At 43.6% G+C, this 22,792-nt stretch overlaps 1 protein-coding gene across 3 annotated transcripts in view; it reads right to left on the reverse strand.

Moving 5' to 3' along the window:
• TMEM106B (transmembrane protein 106B) overlaps positions 1-22,792 on the reverse strand; it is a 54,329-nt gene that overhangs the window by 17,498 nt on the left and 14,039 nt on the right. For all 3 annotated transcript variants that reach the window (XM_089654584.1, XM_089654583.1, XM_089654585.1), the window contains exons 2-3: positions 18,276-18,497; positions 5,391-5,454 (exon numbers count right to left, since the gene is read on the reverse strand). In XM_089654584.1, the coding sequence (XP_089510710.1) occupies positions 5,391-5,454; positions 18,276-18,489 (278 nt within the window). In that variant the 5' untranslated portion in view covers positions 18,490-18,497. The remainder of the gene's footprint in view (positions 1-5,390; positions 5,455-18,275; positions 18,498-22,792) is intronic.

Below are 22,792 nucleotides of genomic sequence, written 5' to 3' on the forward strand. Positions count from 1 at the left end.
AAATTTAGGCCGAGATGTATTCTGCTACATGTCTTTGGTGAAAATAACCCAAATTAGGATGTATTATTTAGTTTGTAGGAAAGTTATAGAGTTCCCAAACTATGGTATAGATCTGAATATTGATCAATCCTGAAGTACTGACAGCCAATCTAATTTCTTGAGGTCCAAGAATGTCAGAACAGTACAGATATCCCCCAAATGACCCCTTTTTGCAAAGTAGACAGTCCAACGTACTTCATAAGAGGCATGGCGAGTTTTTTGAAGTTGTATTTTTTTTGTCATAATTTTTCGGAAAATGAAAAAATTAAAAAAATTGGTGTCACTATTTTTTTTTTACATATTGTCACCAGTGCAGTACAGCGTCATCATATAACTGGCATGGCGGTGATCAGGGACACTGACTGGTGACAGTATGAAAAAAAAAATTATATATTTTTTTATTTTTTATTAAATTTTTCTTCTTTTTTTTAAGATTTTTTTTTTCATATTTCACTATGACCAAAGTAGTACAATGTTACCATAGTAACATTGTACTACTTTGGGGAAGTGATCATTTTTTTTTTTTTATTTTACACAATTTGCTTATAGCAAAGAATTACTTTGCTATAAGCAAGCATTTACCTGAATGACATCGATTCATTCAGGGTTTTTTTTTTTTTTTTTTTCTTTTGTGCTTAGCTGTGATTTGGCCACAGCTAATCATGTGCATGTGATTAGCTGTGACCATTCACAACTAGGCAGTAGTATACAATGGATGGCATGAATGAAGCCATCCATTGTATACAACGGTCATGTGACCTGCTGTGATTGGCCACAGCAGGTCACATGGTACCAGCAACGTGGCCGATACTCAGATCTGTCATCGGCCGTGTCAGAGGTACACGGCCGGTGACAGATCGCGCCGCTGCGCCGCTCTGCAGGAGCGCAATCTGCGCATGTGCGGGAGGACGCCATATGGCGTCCACCTGGAATGCTGATGACATTTGCCGCCCGCCATTCGGCCATAGGGCGGGTGGCAAATGGTTAACAAGGCTCTCTCTTTGGCGATATGGTCTTCCAAAAATTAAAAAAAAAAAAAATTTGCATTACTGTAGATACTGCATACATTTTTTATTCTTGTGCTAGGTTGCTTTTACTGACTTCATAAGCTCATCTATTTGATTGTGATACTTCTGGTTCTGACACAGCTGGAACTCACAGCCAGCTCCCACATCCAGGATGCGGGTGCTGGGGATTCAAAACCCGGCAAAGGATTGGCTCCAGTAAAGACAGCACTGGTATCCTGGACTGGTAAGTGTCTTTTTGTTAAAAGCCAGCAGCTAAAACAGGGATGCACAAAATCATATTGACCGACGCCCAGGACATGGAGTTCCAGGCGCTGGGCAGGTGGGTTTGTTTTTTTGTTTTTTTTAATTATGGACAAGCAGTTTCTTTAGCCTGGGTTCTCACATATGTTTACTGAAATCGCAATTTCATTGTGGTTTTTGTGTGATTTCAGCACAGGTGCGATTTCGCTGCCTCTCTCCACAACTGCCTCCCGTTGACTTCAATGCAAAAACACATCCACTGATTTCAATGCATAATCACCTCCCATCGACTTCAGAGGCAAAAACACCTCCCATTGATTAATGCAAAAACTCCTGTGAATAGTAATCCTATGCGAAAATAATGCTGCATGTTTTTTACATGCTGCTTTGTATCTCTCTGCTGTGCAGAAAGAAACAAAGCAGCATATCCATGCTGACAGGAGAGAAACCTGTACGGTTTACACACAGGTCTCTCTGTCAGTTTTGCAGACGATCACCGAGAAGTCAATAGCGGCACGCGCGCGCCCCCCTACCCAAAAATTTACATACATGACTTTTGCGCAGCCATGCCGCCCTGTAGCAGTACATCTGCTATAGAGTGGAGGGCAAGTGATTGAAAACATTGAAGTCGCTATAAAGCCCCATTCATTTTTGAAAGCCCGGATATTGCTAAAAGCACCTCTGTCTAATAAAAACATCAACCCTTCCTTTTTTTTTTTTTTTTAATCAGGACAAGTAGATTGTCATGAGTGACATGTAGATTTGGACCCCAATTTAGTCCCTTAGTTACTCTTTTAAATGTGTTTTAAAAGCTTATTGTGGCCAGGGTTGGGCTTTAAATTGCTGACATGTTTAAAACAGCCAAAATTAGTTAGTGCAGAAGTTATCTTTTACTCACTTGTAGATAACCACAAAGCTGCATTTCCTGTAGAAGATGTTTCTTATGAAAAGCACGGGGTGCAGTGACACAAGAAAGCAGAAACACAAACTGATTGGGACAGACCAGAAACCACCAAGCATTTCTACAATTAGTATTGCTAGGTAGTCTCTTTTTCCCTAAATGTGTATGCCTGGACCTTAAAAAAAAAAAAAAAAAAAAAAAAAAAAAAAGGAAAAAAAGAAGTACTAAATCTCTGCAATATTCATGGCTACGTGGTTAGCACTTCCAACAGGTAGCAGCAGGGTCATTGGTTCAAATACAAACCATGGCACTACCTGCTTGGAGTTTGCATGTTCTCCCTGCACGGCTTTCCCTTGGGTACTCCAGTTTCAGCCAACACTCAAAATGCTGGTAGGTTAATTGGCTCCTGTCTAAATTAGCCCTGAATTGGCCCATGAATGTGGGTTAAGGACCTTAAACTGTACGCTCCTTGAGAGCAGGGACTGATGTGAATGTATTAAAATATATATATATATATATAAATAAATAAATAAAAAGAGCTGCGTAAATTGATGGCGCTATAGAAGTACATGTAATAAATACATTTATTTTTAATTATAGGTATTTTTAGATCACTGGCAATTTATGCAAGACTTTACATACTGTACATTAATATCAGTCTCTGTCCTCGATGAGATTACAGTCTAAGGTCCTTTACACATCTACATCCAATTTAGACAGGATCCAATTAACCTACCAACATGTTTAAGGAAACTGGGAGTACCAGGAGGAAATACAAAGAAGCAAAAAAGGCAGGAAACTGGGGTGTCCATAGCAAATACACACGCGCGGGGAAGAAACCAGGATACCCGGAGAAAACCCATACAAGCACGGGGAAGAAACCAGGATACCCGGAGAAAACCCATAGAAGCACAGGGAAGACCCCAGGATACCCGGAGGGAATTCACACAAGCAAAAAAGGAGAGAACTAGGGATAAAATGTAATCGTGGAACCCGGATAACCCAGAGGAAACTCATGCAAGCAGAGCGAGGAAACCAGAGAACCCAGAGGAAGCCAAAAGCAAGCACAGGGATGAAATTTATGCAAGGAACCCAGATAAGTAGAAGTAAATCCATGCAAGCACAGGAGGAAAAGCAAGGTACCTTGGAGGAAACACACACAAAACATGGAGGAAACCAGGAAACAAAAGCAAGCACAATGGAGAAAACCAGGGTTGAAATCCATGCAAGGATAACCTGGATAACTCAGAGGAAATCCATGCAAGCACAGGGAGGAAAACAGGGTACCTGGAGGAAATCAAAGCAAGCACAAGGAGAAAACCAGGGATGAAATCCATGAAGGAAACTGAATAACCCAGAGGAAATTCACACAAGCACAAAAAGGAGAAACAAAAAAAACAAAAAAAGGGATGAAATGCATGCAAGGAACCCGGATAACCCAGAGGAAATCTATGTAAGCAAAGGGAGAAAACCAAGGTACTTGGAGGAAACCCATGCAAAACAGTGAGGAAGCTAGGGAACACAGAAAGGAAGCCAGGGTACCAGGAGGAAACCCATGCAAGCACAGGGAGGAAACCAGAGTACCCAGAGGAAGCCAAAAGCAAGCAGAAGGAGCAAAACAGGGATGAAATCCATGCAAGGAACCCAGATAACCCAGAGAAAATCCTTGCAAGCAAAGGGAGAAATCCAGGGTTCCGAGAGGAAACCCACACAAGCATAAGGAGGAATCCAAGGTACCTGGAGAAAACCCATGCAAGCACAGGGAGGAAGCCAGCTCTCCGGAGGAAACCCATGTAAGAACAGGGATGAAGCCAAGAATAAATCCATGCAAGGAAACTGGATAACCCAGCGAAAATCCATGCAGGCACAGGTAGAATCCAGGGTTCCGAGAGGAAACACACAAGCATAAGGAGGAAGCCAAGGTACCTGAAGGAAACCCATGCAAGCACAGGGAGGAAGCCAGGGATGAAATCCATGCAAAAAACTGGATAACCCAGCAAAAATCCATGCAGGCACAGGTAGAATCCAGGGTTCCGAGAGGAAACCCACACAAGCATAAGGAGGAAGCCAAGGTACCTGAAGGAAACCCATGCAAGCACAGGGAGGAAGCCAGGTTCTCTGGAGAAAACCCATGTAAACACAGGGATGAAATCCATGCAAAGAAACTGGATAACCCAGAGGAAATTCATGCATGCACAGGAAGGAAACCATGCAAGCGCAAGGAGGTAACCAGGGTACCTGGAGGAAACCGACACAAAACACAAGGAGGAAAATAAGAGAGAGTAAATCTATACAAGAAAACTGCAGTTCCCAAAAGAAATTGACAAATGCACATGTAGGAAGCCAAGGTACCAAAGGAGACTCTGACAAGGAGAAAAACAGTGTACCCGCAGAAAAGCCATGCAAGCACAAGGAGAACATGCAAACGTCATGCAGACTGTGTCCTGGTTGGGATTGGAACAGATGACAAGGGACTTCTGGCACTGACACAGTAGAGAAACTACTGTTACCACACAGAGAGCAAGGATCCTTCTCTGCAGCATGCTGGCAAAGGTCAGGTTTTTCTACTCAGGCTGTCGCTGTTTTTTTAATGTAAGAGTTTGTACACATTTAGTTGGTTTATTGCACCTGGAGTGTACTTAGCTGGACAAGTTGAACAGTCCTTTACGGTTTCATACAAACTGGCCTTCAATTATCACTCTTGCCTTGCACCTCTGGGGTTCTATGTTCAATTCCCACAAGGAACTCTATCTGCCAGTAATGGGTTTTGTCTATTTGGCTGGGTTTTCCATCCTCATTCAAACACATTGTGGTAGGATAATCGTCATCCAACCAAACTGGTCCCATTGCTACATCTGTAGGACTGTGGTGGGGCTAAAAGATCAGCAGAAATTGAGATCAACACATTCACCAATTTTCTGATGCTCTCTGATCTGCAGCGAATTGTGCAATCCAGGGGATTGGGAATCAAGTACAGTATGGTTTTCAGAAATTCATCCCAATTATAGATTGTACATTTCTCTAAATTACGACTGATGTGAAAGGTTGTTGAAAGTTACAGAAATAGACTACAACTACATTTGGAGAAAATGATAAACATCATTCATCAGCAGTGATGACACCGTTAGCTTTTTCAAACTCCAAACTGATATTTTTGATTTGTACAAACTGACTTGACTTACGTTCTTCTCGGACGCAGCCTCTGGTCGCTGTACGGTATCAAAGCCACGAGCTGATTTTCACGGCCTAAGGTAAAAGAGATAGTTGAAAAACTTAAAAAAAGAGGAAAGAAATAAATGAAAGGTAAGGTGTCCATCTTAAAAGCAAAGTTTAAATAAAATAAATGATCACAAGAGATGTTGTTAGCAGTGCGATGTGTCCCATGTGCTGATGGCTCCTGCTTTAGTAATCTGACGGTGCGTCCTGTCAGTTACCTGTGATATGAACTCCACAAGAGTGTCCAACTATGGCTGTCCTTTCCTCCTCCATTCACAGAAGCTGTACTATAGCTTCTATGAATGAAACTCAATCTATGAGTGGAGGACGGGCGAATGAATAAAAAAGTCCACTTCCTCCATTCACAAACCATGTTGTATTCATAGATGCTGTAGCATGGTTATGAATGAAGGAGAAGGGCAGAAATATCCAGCACTCTTGAGTGCATATGGCAGGTTCCCTTGACTCTGTTAATCTTCCAGCGCAGCGTTGGTTAACCTACCATATGCATTCACCAAGAGAAACAACTAAGCTCAACCTTTCCGCCCCCTCCTCGATTCAAAGAAGTTGTGCTACAGGTTGTATGAATTAAATGGGATCTATGGATGGAGGAGGCTAACCTTTCATTCATCCACCTGTTATCCATTCATCGATCACATTTCATTCATATAACCTGTAGTACAACTTCTATGATTGCAGGAGAGGGGGGTGGAAAAAGCAGCCATAGTTGGCACTCTTGATGAGTGCATATGGCAGGTCCCTTGATTCTATTAACCCCTGTCACACTGGAAGATTATGGCAGTGGGGGTGGGGGCTGATCTCAGGAGAAAGATCTCAACTAGAGCAAGGAATAAGACATGTGTCAGAAATTCCCACTGGCCGCCCAATGGAAGCGGTCGCATTCTTCCCGCTGGCCGCCCAATGGAAGCTGCTGCATTCTTCCCGCTGGCCGCCCAATAGAAGCGGTGGCATTCTTCCCGCTGGCCGCCCAATAGAAGCGGTGGCATTCTTCCCGCTGGCCGCCCAATAGAAGCGGTGGCATTCTTCCCGCTGGCCGCCCAATAGAAGCGGTGGCATTCTTCCCGCTGGCCGCCCAATAGAAGCGGTGGCATTCTTCCCGCTGGCCGCCCAATAGAAGCGGTGGCATTCTTCCCGCTGGCCGCCCAATGGAAGCGGTGGCATTCTTTCCACTGGCCGCCCAATGGAAGCGGTGGCATTCTTCCCGCTGGCCGCCCAATGGAAGCGGTCGCATTCTTCCCACTGGCCGCCCAATGGAAGCGGTGGCATTCTTCCCGCTGGCCGCCCAATGGAAGCGGTCGCATTCTTCCCACTGGCCGCCCAATGTTAGTGATTTACAACAGGCTCCCACTGTGCACAATCACAAAAAATCACGAAATCCAGAGCAGGCAGTGACGCACGTGTATGTCGCTTTGCCTACAGCAGCCCGCCATTCACAGTATATTGCGGGCAGACGGTCACTAAGCAGATAATATCCACTTAACCGCTTCCCATCCACTCTATAGCAGAAATACTGCTACAGGTCTGCACGGGTGAGCAAAATGAAGTATTTACAAATCTCCATTTTATAACAATTTATAAGCCTTTACAGGTTAGCAGTTTAGAATTACAGAGGTAGTCTGGTGCTAGAATTATTGCTCTTGCATTCATGGCAATACCTCCCAGGTGTGGTGCAATCACTGTTTATGTAGGAGTGTGGAACCGTGTGTGTTCGTCTTTGCACGCGAGAATGAGGGCATTTTAAATTTTATTTTTTTACACTCTGTTTTACATTCTTTTTTTTTTTTCTCTTAATAATTTGTATTACTTTCACAAGGAATGTCAACATCACTTGTGACAGCAATAGGCAGTGACAGGTACTCTTTATGGAAAGATGTGGGGATTAGACCCCAGACCTCTTCTCTTCCCTAAAAGGATCTGATCACATCATGATTGATGATCAATTACTCTCCAGATTTAAAAATGGCGCCGTTTACTTCCGGGGAAACAAGGTTACAACAGCACTCGTCGCTTCCAGCTTCATATACCACATAGCTCACCGAAGACCTTCCTGTCCTCCAAGGGCTCTATGGTAAGCTTGTGAAATCGCCAGCCTCAGTACCTGGTTCTCAGGTGGGATGGAGTTCCCACAGAGGCACCGGTGGGCAGCTGGAGGGGAACGGGGGGGGGGGCGTGCAACCCCTCCTGCCACCTGTAAAATCAAGCAAGCAATTAATTAGCTGCTTGGATGCCTTTTACAAAAAAGCCGGCCGCCGGCAAAAAGAAACGATATTGGGACGATGCAACTGCAGGCATCATTCCGATATCCCAATTGAAACCCGTAATGTATATGTACGTTAGTGGGTCTTCAAGTGGATATACAGCATATCCCGGTTTTCCATGCACACCTGCCAGCTTTGGAATGCATATAAATGGATGCTGGAACACATTCTGAAAGGCTGGCGACACAAACTATTGTAAGTGATAAGAGGGCAATAAATATATAAAACTTACACAGGGGTGTTGAATTTGTATCGCCCAACACATGTTAGCCCTGCTGTAGTCAAGCAGCAGAGCTCCCCTGTAAAGTGAAAGCATTTGGATGGCACTGCTGCCGCCCGATTCCCTTCACAAAGTCCACCACGGTGCCAAAGTTCACTGACGCGTTTCGAAGGGGGCCCCTTCTTCCTTGGAGCTCTGTAGGAAGAAGGGACCCCATTCGATATGCGTCAGAGGAACTTACAGTCTCCCCCCTTGATGTGCCTCGCATTGGTCTTGCACTTCAATGTTCCTTTCAGGATCTTATACGCTTGTTTTACTGCTTTGTTTGTGAGTATATATATCTCATGTTCATAAAATCAGTTTTGTATTGAGGTAATGCGCAAGGTTGGTGTGCTTTTTATTTTACATTGCAGTGCGGGAGATATGCAGGGAGGGGAGGAGGAGATATCCAATCCAATCGCTGTATAAATCTTGTAGACTTCACCTCCGTAACATCTCCAAGATACGCCGTTCCTAACCTCGGAAATCACTAAGCAACTTATTCCCTCCCTGGTTATCTCTCGCCTTGACTATTGTAACTCCCTCCTCATTGGCCGACCTCATCGCAGGCTATCCCCTCTTCAGTCTATCATGAATGCTGCTGCCAGACTCATCCACTTTACTAACCGTTCCGTATCTGCCCCCCCTCTCTGCCAATCCCTCCACTGGCCTCCACCCCTCTCTGCCAATCCCTCCACTGGCCTCCACCCCTCTCTGCCAATCCCTCCACTGGCCTCCACCCCTCTCTGCCAATCCCTCCACTGGCCTCCACCCCTCTCTGCCAATCCCTCCACTGGCTTCCATTCAGTGTCCTCCACCCCTCTCTGCCAATCCCTCCACTGGCTTCCATTCAGTGTCCTCCACCCCTCTCTGCCAATCCCTCCACTGGCTTCCATTCAGTGTCCTCCACCCCTCTCTGCCAATCCCTCCACTGGCTTCCCATTGCCCAACGGATAAAATTCAAAACATTAACAATCACATATAAAACCATTTATAACTCGGCCCCAAATTACATCACCGATCTTGTCTCCAAATATCACCCAAACCATCCTCTCTGCTCCTCCCATGACCTCCTGCTCTCTAGCTCCCTTGTCTCCTCCTCCCATGCTTGTCTCTAGGACTTCTCCAGAGCTTCCTCCATCCTCTGGAACTCTCTACCCCAATGTATCAGACTATCGCCTACTCTGCTCACGATTAGGCGATCTCTGAAAACCTATCTCTTCAGGGAAGCCTATCCTGCCCTCAGCTAATAATGGAATCTTCTACTCTTCCAACCAGTCCATCCCCCACAGTTACTACCTTTTGTACCACTAGCCCCTCCCTCCTAGATTGTAAGCTCCCAGGATCAGGGCCCTCCTAACCCTCTTGTATTGAACTATATTGTTGCTGTATTGTCTCCCATTATATTGTAAAGCGCTGAGCAAACTGTTGGCGCTATATAAATCCTGTATAATAATATTAATACAGCGCAATGTTAAAAAAAATTAAACGTTTAAGTCGCCATAGAGCCCCTTTTGATTCTAAAAGTCCCAGACATTCCGAACGCAAATCAGATTTAAAGACAGTTTTGGAGAAAATAGATTTTTTTTTTTCTCTGGACAAGTAGATTGTCATGCGGGATAAGTAGATAACGGGAGACAATACAGCAACAATACAGTTCAATACAAGAGGGTTAGGAGGGATAGATTGGGACCCCAGTGTAGTCCCTGGACAATACACACACATTACGTCCTGTATACATTATATGGGCTGATACACTATTTATGACGAGCAGGATAATGCAGCATGACAAGCCACAAAATCAAAAAGAAAAATGATGACACTGCAATAGATACAGGGAAAGAGATCGCCGTTTACAAAATGCACACACTGTAAGATCATGTGACCAAACCGCCAAACGCATCCAATTAACACTGGCACTCTGCTCAATCATAGCGTGTAAACATCCTAAAAGCTAAATGATGTGTTTCTAATCGCATTCGCTCCATTATACCCGCTCTTCCCAGCATACTGATTCCAAAGCGACTCCGTGCCGGCTACTGGATACAGATGAAGGGGCTTTGCAGAAACAGGGGCTCTTTAGCATTAGTGACCACACTTCCAAGGCAAAAGCAACTTTTATGTGGTCACTAGTTTATGTATTAAACCCCAACTTCAGCCAAACCAATGGTAAATGGCTTGTCTCAACCCTCTAACTGCTACATCTGCAGGACAGCCTGTTGTTTTTAGCCACTTCCTGTCCGGACACTTTTACCCCCTTCCTGTCCAGGGCAATTTTCAGCTTTCAGTGCTATCACATTTTGAATGACAACTGCGCGGTCATGCAACACTGTACCCATATGAATTTTTTTACCATTTTGTTGAGACAGATAAAGCTTTATTTTGGTGGTACTTATTCACCACTGGGATTTTTATTTTTTTTGCTATGTAAATGAAAATGTCCAAAAATTTTGAAAAAAAGTGTTTTTCTTATAAAATTTTGCAAATAAATAATATTTCATCATAAATCTTGGCCAAAATTTATTCAGTTATCTTTTTAGTAAAAAAAAAAAATAAAAAAAAAAATAAGCCAAATTAGTTTATAACCAAAAATTACAATTTTTAAACATTTTTATATTATTTATGTGTTTTTTGGGGTTTTCTTTTTTTAACATACTGTCACCCTAGCAGTACAGTGTCACCATGGTGACACTGTACTACTTGTGGAGGGTGATGAAGATTTTTTTTTTTTTTTTTTACACTGATTGCTTTTACACCCCAATAGAGGATGTAAAAGCAATAATTTCTCTTTCTCTCTGTCTGCATTCTTGCAGCCATTGAGAACTACTGAGTGAGCTGTGATTGGTCACAGCATGTCACAGGGTACAAGGCTGTTGTGAATAGCCCTGTACCATGTAACCTCTGTGATCATTCAGATTTCACACGCAGTAAGCAATGATGTCAGAAGTGACATCTTGCTTACTACTCTGCATGTGATCACTGATTGGCCAATCAGTGATCACATGATCGGGACCTCGTAAAGAGGTCCCGTCCGACGATCGGCGTTTCACTGTGTCCGGAGGACACAGCAGGCACCGGATGGCGGTGCTGTGCGCTCCCAGGGAGCGCGCACAAGCAGGGTGCGGGAAGGCCGTTCATAAACTGCCACCCGACCCTGCACTGCCACTGTCCGGCTGTTTATATACAACAGCAGGACGGGAGGTGGTTAAAAAGAAAAAAAAACAGACTTACTGGATCACCAGATGAAAATAAAGGAAATAAAGACTAAAAAAAGAAAACGAATGCAGCCATCACATCTAAGAATTGGTAAGCTGCAATATCATAAATGTTGTCTTTTGGGTTTAACACTGTTTAAATATATCTTTAAAAACAGCCAATTAGATTGAGATGACCTCCCCTCACCAACGGAGCAGAATGACAAATTGTTGGCCGTCTTGCACGGTTTGGTTGTTTTTTTGGTTCTGGTAAATACTGCTTAACCCCTCGCCTACCGGGCACTTATCCCCACTTCCTGCCCAGGCCAATTTCAGCTTTCAGTGCTGTTGCACTTTGACAATTGCGCGGTCATGCAACGCTGTACCCATATGCAATTTTTATAATTTTTTCCCACACAAATAGAGCTTTCTTTGGTGGTATTTAATCACCACTGGGGTTTTTTATTTTTTGCACTATAAACAAAAAATAAAAAAAAAAAAAGTTTTTCTTTGTTTTGATTATAAAATTTTGCAAACAGGTAAATTTTCTCCTTGACTGATGTGCGTTGATGAGGCTGCGCACCGATATGCGGCACCGCTGAGGCTGCGCACCGATATGCGGCACCGATGAGGCTGCGCACCGATATGCGGCACCGACGAGGCTGCGCACCGATATGCGGCACCGACGAGGCTGCGCACCGATATGCGGCACCGACGAGGCTGCGCACCGATATGCGGCACCGACGAGGCTGCGCACCGATATGCGGCACCGACGAGGCTGCGCACCGATATGCGGCACCGACGAGGCTGCGCACCGATATGCGGCACCGACGAGGCTGCGCACCGATATGCGGCACCGACGAGGCTGCGCACCGATATGCGGCACCGACGAGGCTGCGCACCGATATGCGGCACCGACGAGGCTGCGCACCGATATGCGGCACCGACGAGGCTGCGCACCGATATGCGGCACCGACGAGGCTGCGCACCGATATGCGGCACCGACGAGGCTGCGCACCGATATGCGGCACCGACGAGGCTGCGCACCGATCTGCGTCAGTGATGAGGCTGCGCACCGATCTGCGTCAGTGATGAGGCTGCGCACCGATATGCGGCACCGACGAGGCTGCACCGATATGCGGCACCAATGAGGCTGTGCATCGATATGCGGCACCAATGAGGCTGTGCATCGATATGCGGCACCGATGAGGCTGCGCACCGATGAGGCTGCACCGATATGCGGCACTGATGGGAATTGATGAACAGGCACTAATGACGCCGCACTGACTGGTGGCACTGCTGGGCACTTTTGGAGCTGCGTTGATAATCAGTGCCCTGATTATCAGTGTAGATGTCCTCTGTGACACTTGCCGGTTATTGGCAGTACTTTGCTCACGCTGTGACAGTGTAAGGAGAGTGCTGCCGATAACCGGCAACTGTAATTACTTTGTGATCAGCTGTGTCATTGGACACAATGTGCATTAGAAGCTGCAAGTCAGATAGAGCTCCGCCTCATTTCCTGGCTGGAGGACGTCCAGCGTCATCTAGCACTTTCTTCCCCAACCTTCATTTATTGGATTTCAATTCAACCATGGAGGCGCAGTATTACACATGGGTGTTACTTAGGGCAGTGCACATACAAATGCATTCTGCCTAGGAACACTCACTCATCTAGACTGATACCCACCCAGAAAGGCATTTAGATATTTGCCTAACTCCTCTCAAGAACCAGCCCCCTCCTTGCATCAGGACTGAGGACTCTCGAGAAGAGTACTGAGGCAGGGGGCTGTGAAGTTTTCAGGAAGCTATGTAAAGCACTCTGCTGGCCCCTCTCCCATCAACCATGATCTGCCTGAAATGCATAGAGAAACACACAGACCAAGTGATGAAACAACTGGGTCTAAGATAGGATCTCTTTTGAAAACAAAAAGGTATTTATCTAAAAATTTCGGCTTTAAGCATTATTCCGAGGAACCGAAGACACATCACACAGCCAAACATCAGGACGCAGCCGATACAAAACCTGCCAACATATCAAAAGGTGACTGATTAAACACAACTGACAAATGGTGGGGAGAGGCACAGGGAGCTATGAAGGTCAGCTTGGCCTGCCAAATGTTCACTCACCTGAATCACACTCATTTCAATGGGCCGTGTATGTACACCGTGTTCTGGAAACAAGTCCGGCTTGTTGAATTCAAAACATAGTTAAAGTTCTGATTTCTGATTAACCCTCTCCAAACCAGAGATGTCCAGGCCAAAGCGGTCTCATTTAACCAATTCAATACCGGGCAATTTTACACCTTCCTGCCCAGGCCAGTTTTCAGGTTTCAGCGCTCTCACACTTTGAATGACAATTGCGCGGTCATACAACATTGTACCCAAACTAAAACACGGAACGCTGATGACAATTGCTGGCCGCCATTCGGCCATAGGGCGGGCGGCAAATGGTTAAAGGGCATGTACATTTTCTTTTCCCTTTACACTGTTTAGTATCATGCTTCACTGTATACATGGATCTTGCCACTTACAGGTTGACAAGGCCTAGCTGCTGACTTACAATTAACAGTGGTTTGAAAGCATGCTGAGGATGTGTCTTCAATTCACCATCGGCTAAATAATAGGCAACTCAATGGCCAACTGGAGCATGCATCAGGCTGACAACACTGCTGCCAGTAGTGAGGCATGATCACCTGAAACAGGACGTGCTATAGGCAACACAGTGGCTAAATGGTTAGAACTTCCGCCTGGCAGTACTAGGGTCGTTGGTTCGAATCCCAGCCACGACACCACCTGCCTGGAGTTTGCATGTTCTCCCTGTGCCTGCGTGGGTTTCCTCCAGGTACTCCGGTTTCCTCCCACACTCCAAAGACATGCTGATAAGTTAATTGGCTCCTGTATAAATTGTCCCTAGTATGTGTATACATGAATGTGAGTTAGGGACCTTAGATTGTACGCCCCTTGAGGGTTAGGGACTGATGTGAATGTACAATATCTATGTAAAGTGCTGCGTAAATTGACAGAGCTATATAAGTACCTGAAATAAATACCTGGCAGGATCTCCAGATAAGAAACTTTGTAACAAATTTACAAAAATAACAAAAAGTATAATAAAAATGTATAGTATATTAAAATTAATGTAATTTTTCATATTATATTAAAACTGTAAAAACAATTCTAAATTAAATATGATTAAAAAAAACATTACACAAGAAAACATTTTTAAAAAAAATTACCTGTTAAAACATTCCAGAAAAACATGAAAAATAAAATTAGAAAAAAACGATTTGCACCACGATTTGAAAACTGTATACAGTGTGGCATGATACAAAATATAGCGTGAAATACAGTGCTTTGAAAAAGTATTCCTACCCCTCAAAATTTTCCACATTTTGTCATGTTACAACCAAAAACATAAATGTATTTTATTGGGATTTGATGTGATAGACCAGTGGTGGGCAACCTTTTTTTTCAACTGAGCCAAATCTCGCCAAAACCATGATTGAAATTTATTTTGAGAGCCACATTTTTAAAACTGAAAATACATCTCCCATATAGTAATTCATCCCCCATAGTAATTCATCCCCCATATAGTAATTCATCCCCCATAGTGTAATTCATCCCCCATAGTGTAATTCATCCCCCATAGTAATTCATCCCCCATAGTAATTCATCCCCCATATAGTAATTCATCCCCCATATAGTAATTCATCCTCCATATAGTAATTCATCCCCCATAGTAATTCATCCCCCATATAGTAATTCATCCCCCATAGCAATTCATCCCCCGTATAGTATTTCATCCCTCGTATAGTATTTCATCCCCCGTATAGTATTTCATCCCCCGTATAGTATTTCATCCCCCATATAGTATTTCATCCCCCATATAGTATTTCATCCCTCATATAGTATTTCATCCCCCATATAGTAATTCATCCCTCATATAGTATTTCATCCCTCATATAGTATTTCATCCCCCCATATAGTATTTCATCCCTCATATAGTATTTCATCCCCCCATATAGTATTTCATCCCTCATATAGTATTTCATCCCTCATATAGTAATTCATCCCTCATATAGTATTTCATCCCCCCATATAGTAATTCATCCCTCATATAGTATTTCATCCCCCCATATAGTATTTCATCCCCCCATATAGTATTTCATCCCTCATATAGTAATTCATCCCTCATATAGTATTTCATCCCCCCATATAGTATTTCATCCCCCCATATAGTATTTCATCCCCCCATATAGTATTTCATCCCTCATATAGTAATTCATCCCTCATATAGTATTTCATCCCTCATATAGTATTTCATCCCTCATATAGTATTTCATCCCCCATATAGTATTTCATCCCCCCATATAGTATTTCATCCCCTCATATAGTATTTCATCCCTCATATAGTATTTCATCCCCCCATATAGTATTTCATCCCTCATACAGTAATTCATCCCTCATATAGTAATTCATCCCCCATATAGTATTTCATCCCTCATATAGTATTTCATCCCCCCATATAGTATTTCATCCCTCATATAGTAATTCATCCCCCCATATAGTATTTCATCCCCCCATATAGTATTTCATCCCCCCATATAGTATTTCATCCCTCATATAGTAATTCATCCCTGATATAGTAATTCATCCCCCATATAGTATTTCATCCCCCCATATAGTATTTCATCCCTCATAAAGTAATTCATCCCTCATATAGTATTTCATCCCCCACAGTACTATTCCCCCCCCCCCTTCTAGTAAGCCAAGTCCCCCGTGTCAATTCACTTACCTTTTGCGTTCCTCTCGCTGTCTTCCCGCGCCGTTCGGGTCTTCAGGGCGGACTGTGAGAGGAGCCTAGCTCCCCTCCCCTCACGTTCGGCACGCTGCCCCGCCTACACACATCCTGACAGCCACATCCGCAAGCCGGATTAAAAGGTCCGCGCGGACTTTTGGGGCTGCCAACCGAGAGGAGGCAGGGGAGCGGCCGACCGAGAGGAGGGAGGGGAGCAGGCGCCCGGCACACAGAAGAGCCGCATTAGACTGGGTAAAGAGCCGCATGTGGCTCGCGAGCCGCGGCTTGCCGACCACTGTGATAGACCAACACAAAGTGGCACATAATTGTGAAGTAGAAGGAAAATGAGAAATGGTTTTCAATATGTGTTACAAATAAATCTGTGAAAAGTGTGGCGGCATTTGTATTCAGCCCCCCGGAGTCAATACTTTGTAGGACCCCCTTTCTCTGTAATTCCAGCTGCAAGTCTTTTTGGGAATGTCTCTCCCAGCTTTGCACATCTAGAGATGGACATTTCTGCCCATTCTTCTTTGCAGAATCCCCCAAGCTCTGTCAGATTAGATGGAGAGCATCTGGGAACAGCAATTTTCAAGTCTTGCCACAGATTCTCCATTGGATTTAGGTCTGGACTGTGACTGGGCCATTCTAACACATGAATATGCTTTGATCTAAACCATTCCATTGTAGCTCTGGCTGGATGTTTCGGGTTGTTGTCCTGCTGGAAGGTGAACCTCCGCCCCAGTCTCAAGTCTTTTGCAGACTCTAACAGGTTTTCTTCTAAGATTGCCCTGTATTTGGCTCCATCCATCTTCCCATCAACTCTGACCAGCTTCCCTGTCCCTGCTTTAAGAAAATCATCCCCACAACATGATGCTGCCACCACCATGTTTCACGGTGGGGATGGTGTGTTCAGGGTGCAGCACAGTGTTAGTTTTCCCCCACACATAGCGTTTTGCTTTTAGGCCAAAAAAGTTCTATTTTGGTCTCATCTGACCAGAGCCCCTTCTTCCACGTTAGCCGTGTCCCCCACATGGCTTCTCATAAACTGCAAACAGGACTTCTTATGGCTTTCTTCTTGCCACTCTTCCATAAAGGCCAGATTTGTGGAGTGCACGACTAATAGTTGTCCTGAGGACAGATTCTCCCACCTGAGCTGTGGATCTCTGCAGCTCCTCCAGAGTTCCCATGGGCCTCTTGGCTGCTTCTCTGATGAATGCTCTCCTTGCCTGGCATGTCAGTTTAGGTGGACGGCCATGTCTTGGTAGGTTTGCAGTTGTGTCATACTCTTTCCATTTTCGGATGACGGATTGAACAGTGCCCCGTGAGATGGTCAAAGCTTGGGAGATTTTTTTATAATCTAACCCTGCTTTAAACTTCTCCACAACTTTATCCAAGATATTTATATGTAAAAGATTTAGAAAACTCATTTCTCATTTTCCTTCTACTTCACAATTATGTGCCACTTTGTGTTGGTCTATCACATAAAATCCCAATAAAATACATTGACGTTTTTGGTTGTAACTAGACAAAATGTGGAAAATGTCAAGGGGCGTGAATACTTTTTCAAGGTACTGTAGATTTTGGATTTACACACACTTTAACTTAGCAAGACTTCAATGATGTATATCTATAACACAAAGAAAGTCACATTCACCAAACATTCACTGCAGGCAAATCTTCATGTTGAATGTGTGGTGTTTTAATAAACAATGAATGATTCACCTGCAGTGAATGTAACATTCACTGCTTTAGGAAAATGCCATTATGACTAAATATGCATATTACACACATTGTTTTTTTTCTTTTGCTCTGCTCTGTTTTGTTAATTAAAGGCTGAAAAACAAATTGTATTTTAAATCTATTAAATGGTTTTTAATACTCTAATTGTATCCAACAATTACCACAATAAACAGATGTCACTGCCGCTTTTTGGTAGTGGTGCCATTTGCAGGCTGAAGTGTCCATTTTTTTTAAATGCAGCCTTCAGCCTCCATGGAATCATTATGTCTCAGCTGACATAGTGAGCAACCCCATTTTCAGGATCCACCATGATTGGTTCCCAATTGTCAGTGGGGACCAGTGATGCCTGTGACTGTCGGGATGGAGAGCCACCAGCTTTGCAAGGTTTCATCTGGTGGCGCTCAAAAGGGAGTAGGGTGCTGGGGAACATTGTACAGAATATGGGTGAAAAGGGGTTATAGCCTGAACGGGTTTTAAGTACAGATTTTCTTTAAATAAAGATTGGGGGGGGGGGGGGTGGTCACTTTTATCCTAGATTTGAGCTTTACATAACAATGAAGGTTCTGCTGATCAGTTCTCACCTCTGGGGATGCGTCCTGTCCCCTGGCACGTGGCACAGGTCACGCTGTCTTTCCCTGTGAACTCCACATAGGGGAAATGGGACACGTCTCCAGTCCTCCCTTCTTCATGGGCCTCTGAGCTCACCAGTGCACTAGTGTCTTCCGATGGTGCCCCAGCTTCGCTCAGACCGTCCTTTCCACCGTGCGGCGGCATGTGAGAGTACGATCTTCCCATTACTCTTCCTGGAAGGCGGGAGAGGAGGAAGCGTGTTCAAATAAATGTAAATATATCCAAATGTACAGAATGTTGGTGAATTTCTAAAAATCAGTTTGTTGTATAAGCGTCGTTTAAAAAGCTCTAATGTCTTTCATTGCCTATCCCATCTAACAGTACCGGAGCATAAAGGCTTTCGTAAGTATAGATACAAAATTCTAAACACCAACACACAAAGCCATTCACAACTCTGCCCTCAATTGCCAACCTCATCTCTAAATATCAACCAAACCATTCTCTCCTCTCTTCCCAAGACATCCTCTTGCTGTTTGGTTCCATCCATTACCTGCTCCCATGTTCTCCTTCAGGACTTCTCCCATCCCTTGGAACTCCCTACCCCAGTCTCCTATTCCATTCGCCCTTAGGCGATCCTTGAAAACTCACCACTACAGAGGCCTATCCCACCACCACCTAATAAACTGTACTTTTATTTTCTCCATCAACTCATCACTCCCTTTGTATTAATTGACCCTTTCTTTTAGATTGTATGCTACTATGAACAGGGCCCTCTGATCCCTATTGTACTCTATTTTATAAAGTGTCGACGCTATACAAAATAATCTAAAATTATATTTTTGTTATTATATAATTCCAAAAAATTATTGAAATATATGTGCGCTATGGTATAGAAAAGGTGAAGTGGATCAAAACCACATAAGCAGCCACCACAATATTGCAGGTATCAATATAAAGTGCATATAATCTATAAAGATGAGGCACCTTCATAGATTATATTATATAATTCAGATTAGCACAAGTGTGTAGAGAGCTTCATAGAATGGGTTTCCATGACCGAGCAGCTGCATCCAAGCCTTACATCGCCAAGTGCAATGCAAAGCGGCAGATGCAGTGGTGTAAAGCACGCCACCACTGGACTCTAGAGCAGTGGAGACGTGTTCTCTGGAGTGACCAATCACGATTCTCTGTCTGGCAATCCCATGGACATGTCTGGGTTTGACAGTTGCCAGGAGAACGGTACTTTCCTGACTGCATTGTGCCAAGTGTAAAGTTTAGTTGAGGGGGGATTATGGTGTGGGGTTGTTTTTCAAAAGTTGGGCTTGGCCCCCTAGTTCCAGTGAAGGGAACTCTTAAGGCGTCAGCATACCAAGACATTTTGGACAATTTCAAGCTCCCAACTTTGTGGGCAGAGTTTGGGGATGGCCCCTTCCTGTTCCACCATGACTGCGCACCAGAGCACAAAGCAAGGTCCATAAAGACATGGATGAGCGAGTTTGGCGTGGAGGAACTTAACTTGAGCGGAGACTGCGAGCCAGGTGTTCTCATCCGACATCAGTGCCTGACCTCATAAATGTACTTCTGGAAGAATGGTCTGCACCTTCCCATAGACACCCTCCTAAACCTTGTAGACGGCCTTCCCAGAAGAGTTGAAGCTGTTATAGCTGCAAAGGGCGGGGCCAACTCAATATTGAACCCTACGGACTAAGACTGGGGGGCCATTAAAGTTCAGGTGTGTGTAAAGGCCGGCCGACCAATACTTTTGGCAATATAGAGTGTGTGCGTGTGTCATAGTTAATATTAGAAAGCAAAATAATGTTTCATTGGGTACATTATTTATTTATTTCAGGTACTTATATAGCACCGTCAATTTACGCAGCACTTTACATATATATTGTACATTCACATCAGTCCCTAACCCTCAAGGGGTGTACAATCTAAGGTCCCTAACTCACATTCATACATACACATACTAGGGACAATTTAGACAGGAATCAATTCACCTACCAGCATGTCTTTGGAGTGTGGGAGGAAACCAGAGTACCCAGAGGAAACCCAGGAAGGCACAGGGAGAACATGCAAACTCCAGGCAGGTGGTGCCGCGGCTGGGATTTGAACCAACGACCCTAGTACTGCCAGGCGAATGTGCTAAACATTTAGCCACTGTGCTGCCCATTATTATTATACAGGCTTTATATACTTTACAACATAGACACTGCCTTTCAGTTTTCCATACTATAGATATTTTGCTGTGAAATACAACCTCAGATGTCACATGAACAATAAAAATTGCTCCAGTCATCATCTTTGCTGTTCCAAAAAAACAACAAAAAAACAACCGAATTGCAATCAGTGAAATCTGTCATGGTGAATCCACAGCATCTCCTTACATAAAACGATTGGAGGACATGCTGGGGAGGATGTCGTGCCACTACAATGGCGATTCCATCCTATAGAATGTATGAAACATTTACACCTGTCTCCTGCTTTGGATTAAAAAGATGATGTTGTCAGACAATTCTTTTTTACAAACATTTTTTTATACATAGATGAATTCAGGCACATGGCTGTATATTAAGGTGTATGGCCAGACAGAGTAGAATAGAAGATGCCGGCACTGGTGAGGCACCTTGGACCATTGAAGGAGAGGTAGGTATTGCAGACGTTTGTACTGTAAGGCCTCTTGCACACAGACGTGTATGAGGGCGTATGGCCATACAGAGGAAGATACGCCTGTATTTGTGGCACCCGGGATCCACAGCTACTGCATAGTTTTGCCCGTAGACATGAATTATAGAATATACTGTGTGCAGCTAAAAGTTTGCATTCAGAAAAACAAGTCTATACACATGCAAACACAAGTACTGTTGTTTATGTGTGTCTTGCTATGTACAGTATATTCTAGATTTCATGTCTATGGGCAACATTATGCAGCAGCTGTGATTCTCAGACATCATATTACCAGTTATAAAAACATATAAAGTAAGTGAGTGCCTTCCAGTATATCAATTCCCAGTCTATCAATTCCCAAATTACAGCAGCTGTACACCAAAGGCACCATATAAGACCTCTAAAACAGATAAAAAACAAACGTACAGCGCTGTTAAAACCAATAAATAAATACATATATAAACATGTAAGAAAGTGCACACAAATATATAAAGTGACACTGTGCATCTATGTATGTGCCACTAGAATATGTGGCCAATATAAACGTGAAAGAAAACACTGTGTCTAAAACATAAGTCCAAAGTGCAGGTGTGAACGAGATCTCAAATGATCTTCTGGTATCCAAAAGACACAGATTGTGGATAAGGTGAGACAATTAAAGTGTAGATTGCGCACTCACCAGATACGCAACCTTTTTGCGCATTTGTATGATATAATAAGGACATCACACATCTCATCAAAAAGGTCTGGTCAGATCTGGTCAATGCCTCCTTCGCTATCCCACGGTTCGCACTTAGCCTTCCCAAATGGTAACCACTCTGCGGATGTACCTGGCTCCCACAGGAGCTCAGAAAGAAACAACAGAGGAGGCCAGTAGTTCAATATTGCCTTAGGATGTTTATTCCACACAATGGGTATGTATACAGCAAGAAAGCAAATAAAATAGATTACTGACCGATTGCAAGCTGCCGCCGGGACCCCTTGTGGTGCCGGCAGTAAGGCGTCAAAATAGCTACAGCCCGACTCTGACGCATTTCGAGCAAGTGCTCTTAGTCATAGGTTGTCTGATGTCCTTATTATATTATAAAAATGCGCAAAAAGGTTGCCTATCTGGTGAGTGCGCAATCTACACTTTAATTTTCTCACCTTATCCACAATCTGTGTCTTTTGGATACCAGAAGATCATTTGAGATCTCGTTCACACCTGCACTTTGGACTTATGTTTTAGACACAGTGTTTCTTTTACGTTTAGATTGGCCACATATTCTAGTGGCACATACATAGATGCACAGTGTCACTTTATATATTTGTGTGCACTTTCTTACATGTTTATATATGTATTTATTTATTGGTTTTAACAGCGCTGTACGTTTATGTTTTTTATACTTAGTTATATTTTACTCTGTATGGCCACACACCCCAATATACAGCTCTGAGCAAGAGCCCTACGGTGCCTTAAAAAATTATTCATACCCCTTGAAATGTTCCCCGAGTTTTCATGTTACAACCAAAAACGTAAATTTATTTTATTGGGATTTGATGTGATAGACCAACAAAGTGGCACATAATTGTGAAGTGGAAGGAAAATGATAAACGGTTTTCAAATTTTTTACAAATAAATATCCGAAAAGTGTGGCGTGCGTTTGTATTCAGCCCCCTTTACTCTGATACCCCTAACTAAAATCTAGTGGAACCAATTGCCTTCAGAAGTCACCTAATTAGTAAATAGAGTCCACCTGTGTGTAATGTAATCTCAGTATAAATACAGCTGTTCTGTGAAGCCCTCAGGTTTGTTAAAGAACATTAGTGAACAAACAGGCCAAGAAACACACCAGACAGGTCAGGGATAAAGTTGTGG

This window comes from Staurois parvus, unplaced genomic scaffold, assembly GCF_062004578.1.
Source record: "Staurois parvus isolate SC_StPar_1 unplaced genomic scaffold, SC_StPar_1.0 ptg000779l, whole genome shotgun sequence".
Taxonomy (NCBI): domain Eukaryota; kingdom Metazoa; phylum Chordata; class Amphibia; order Anura; family Ranidae; genus Staurois; species Staurois parvus.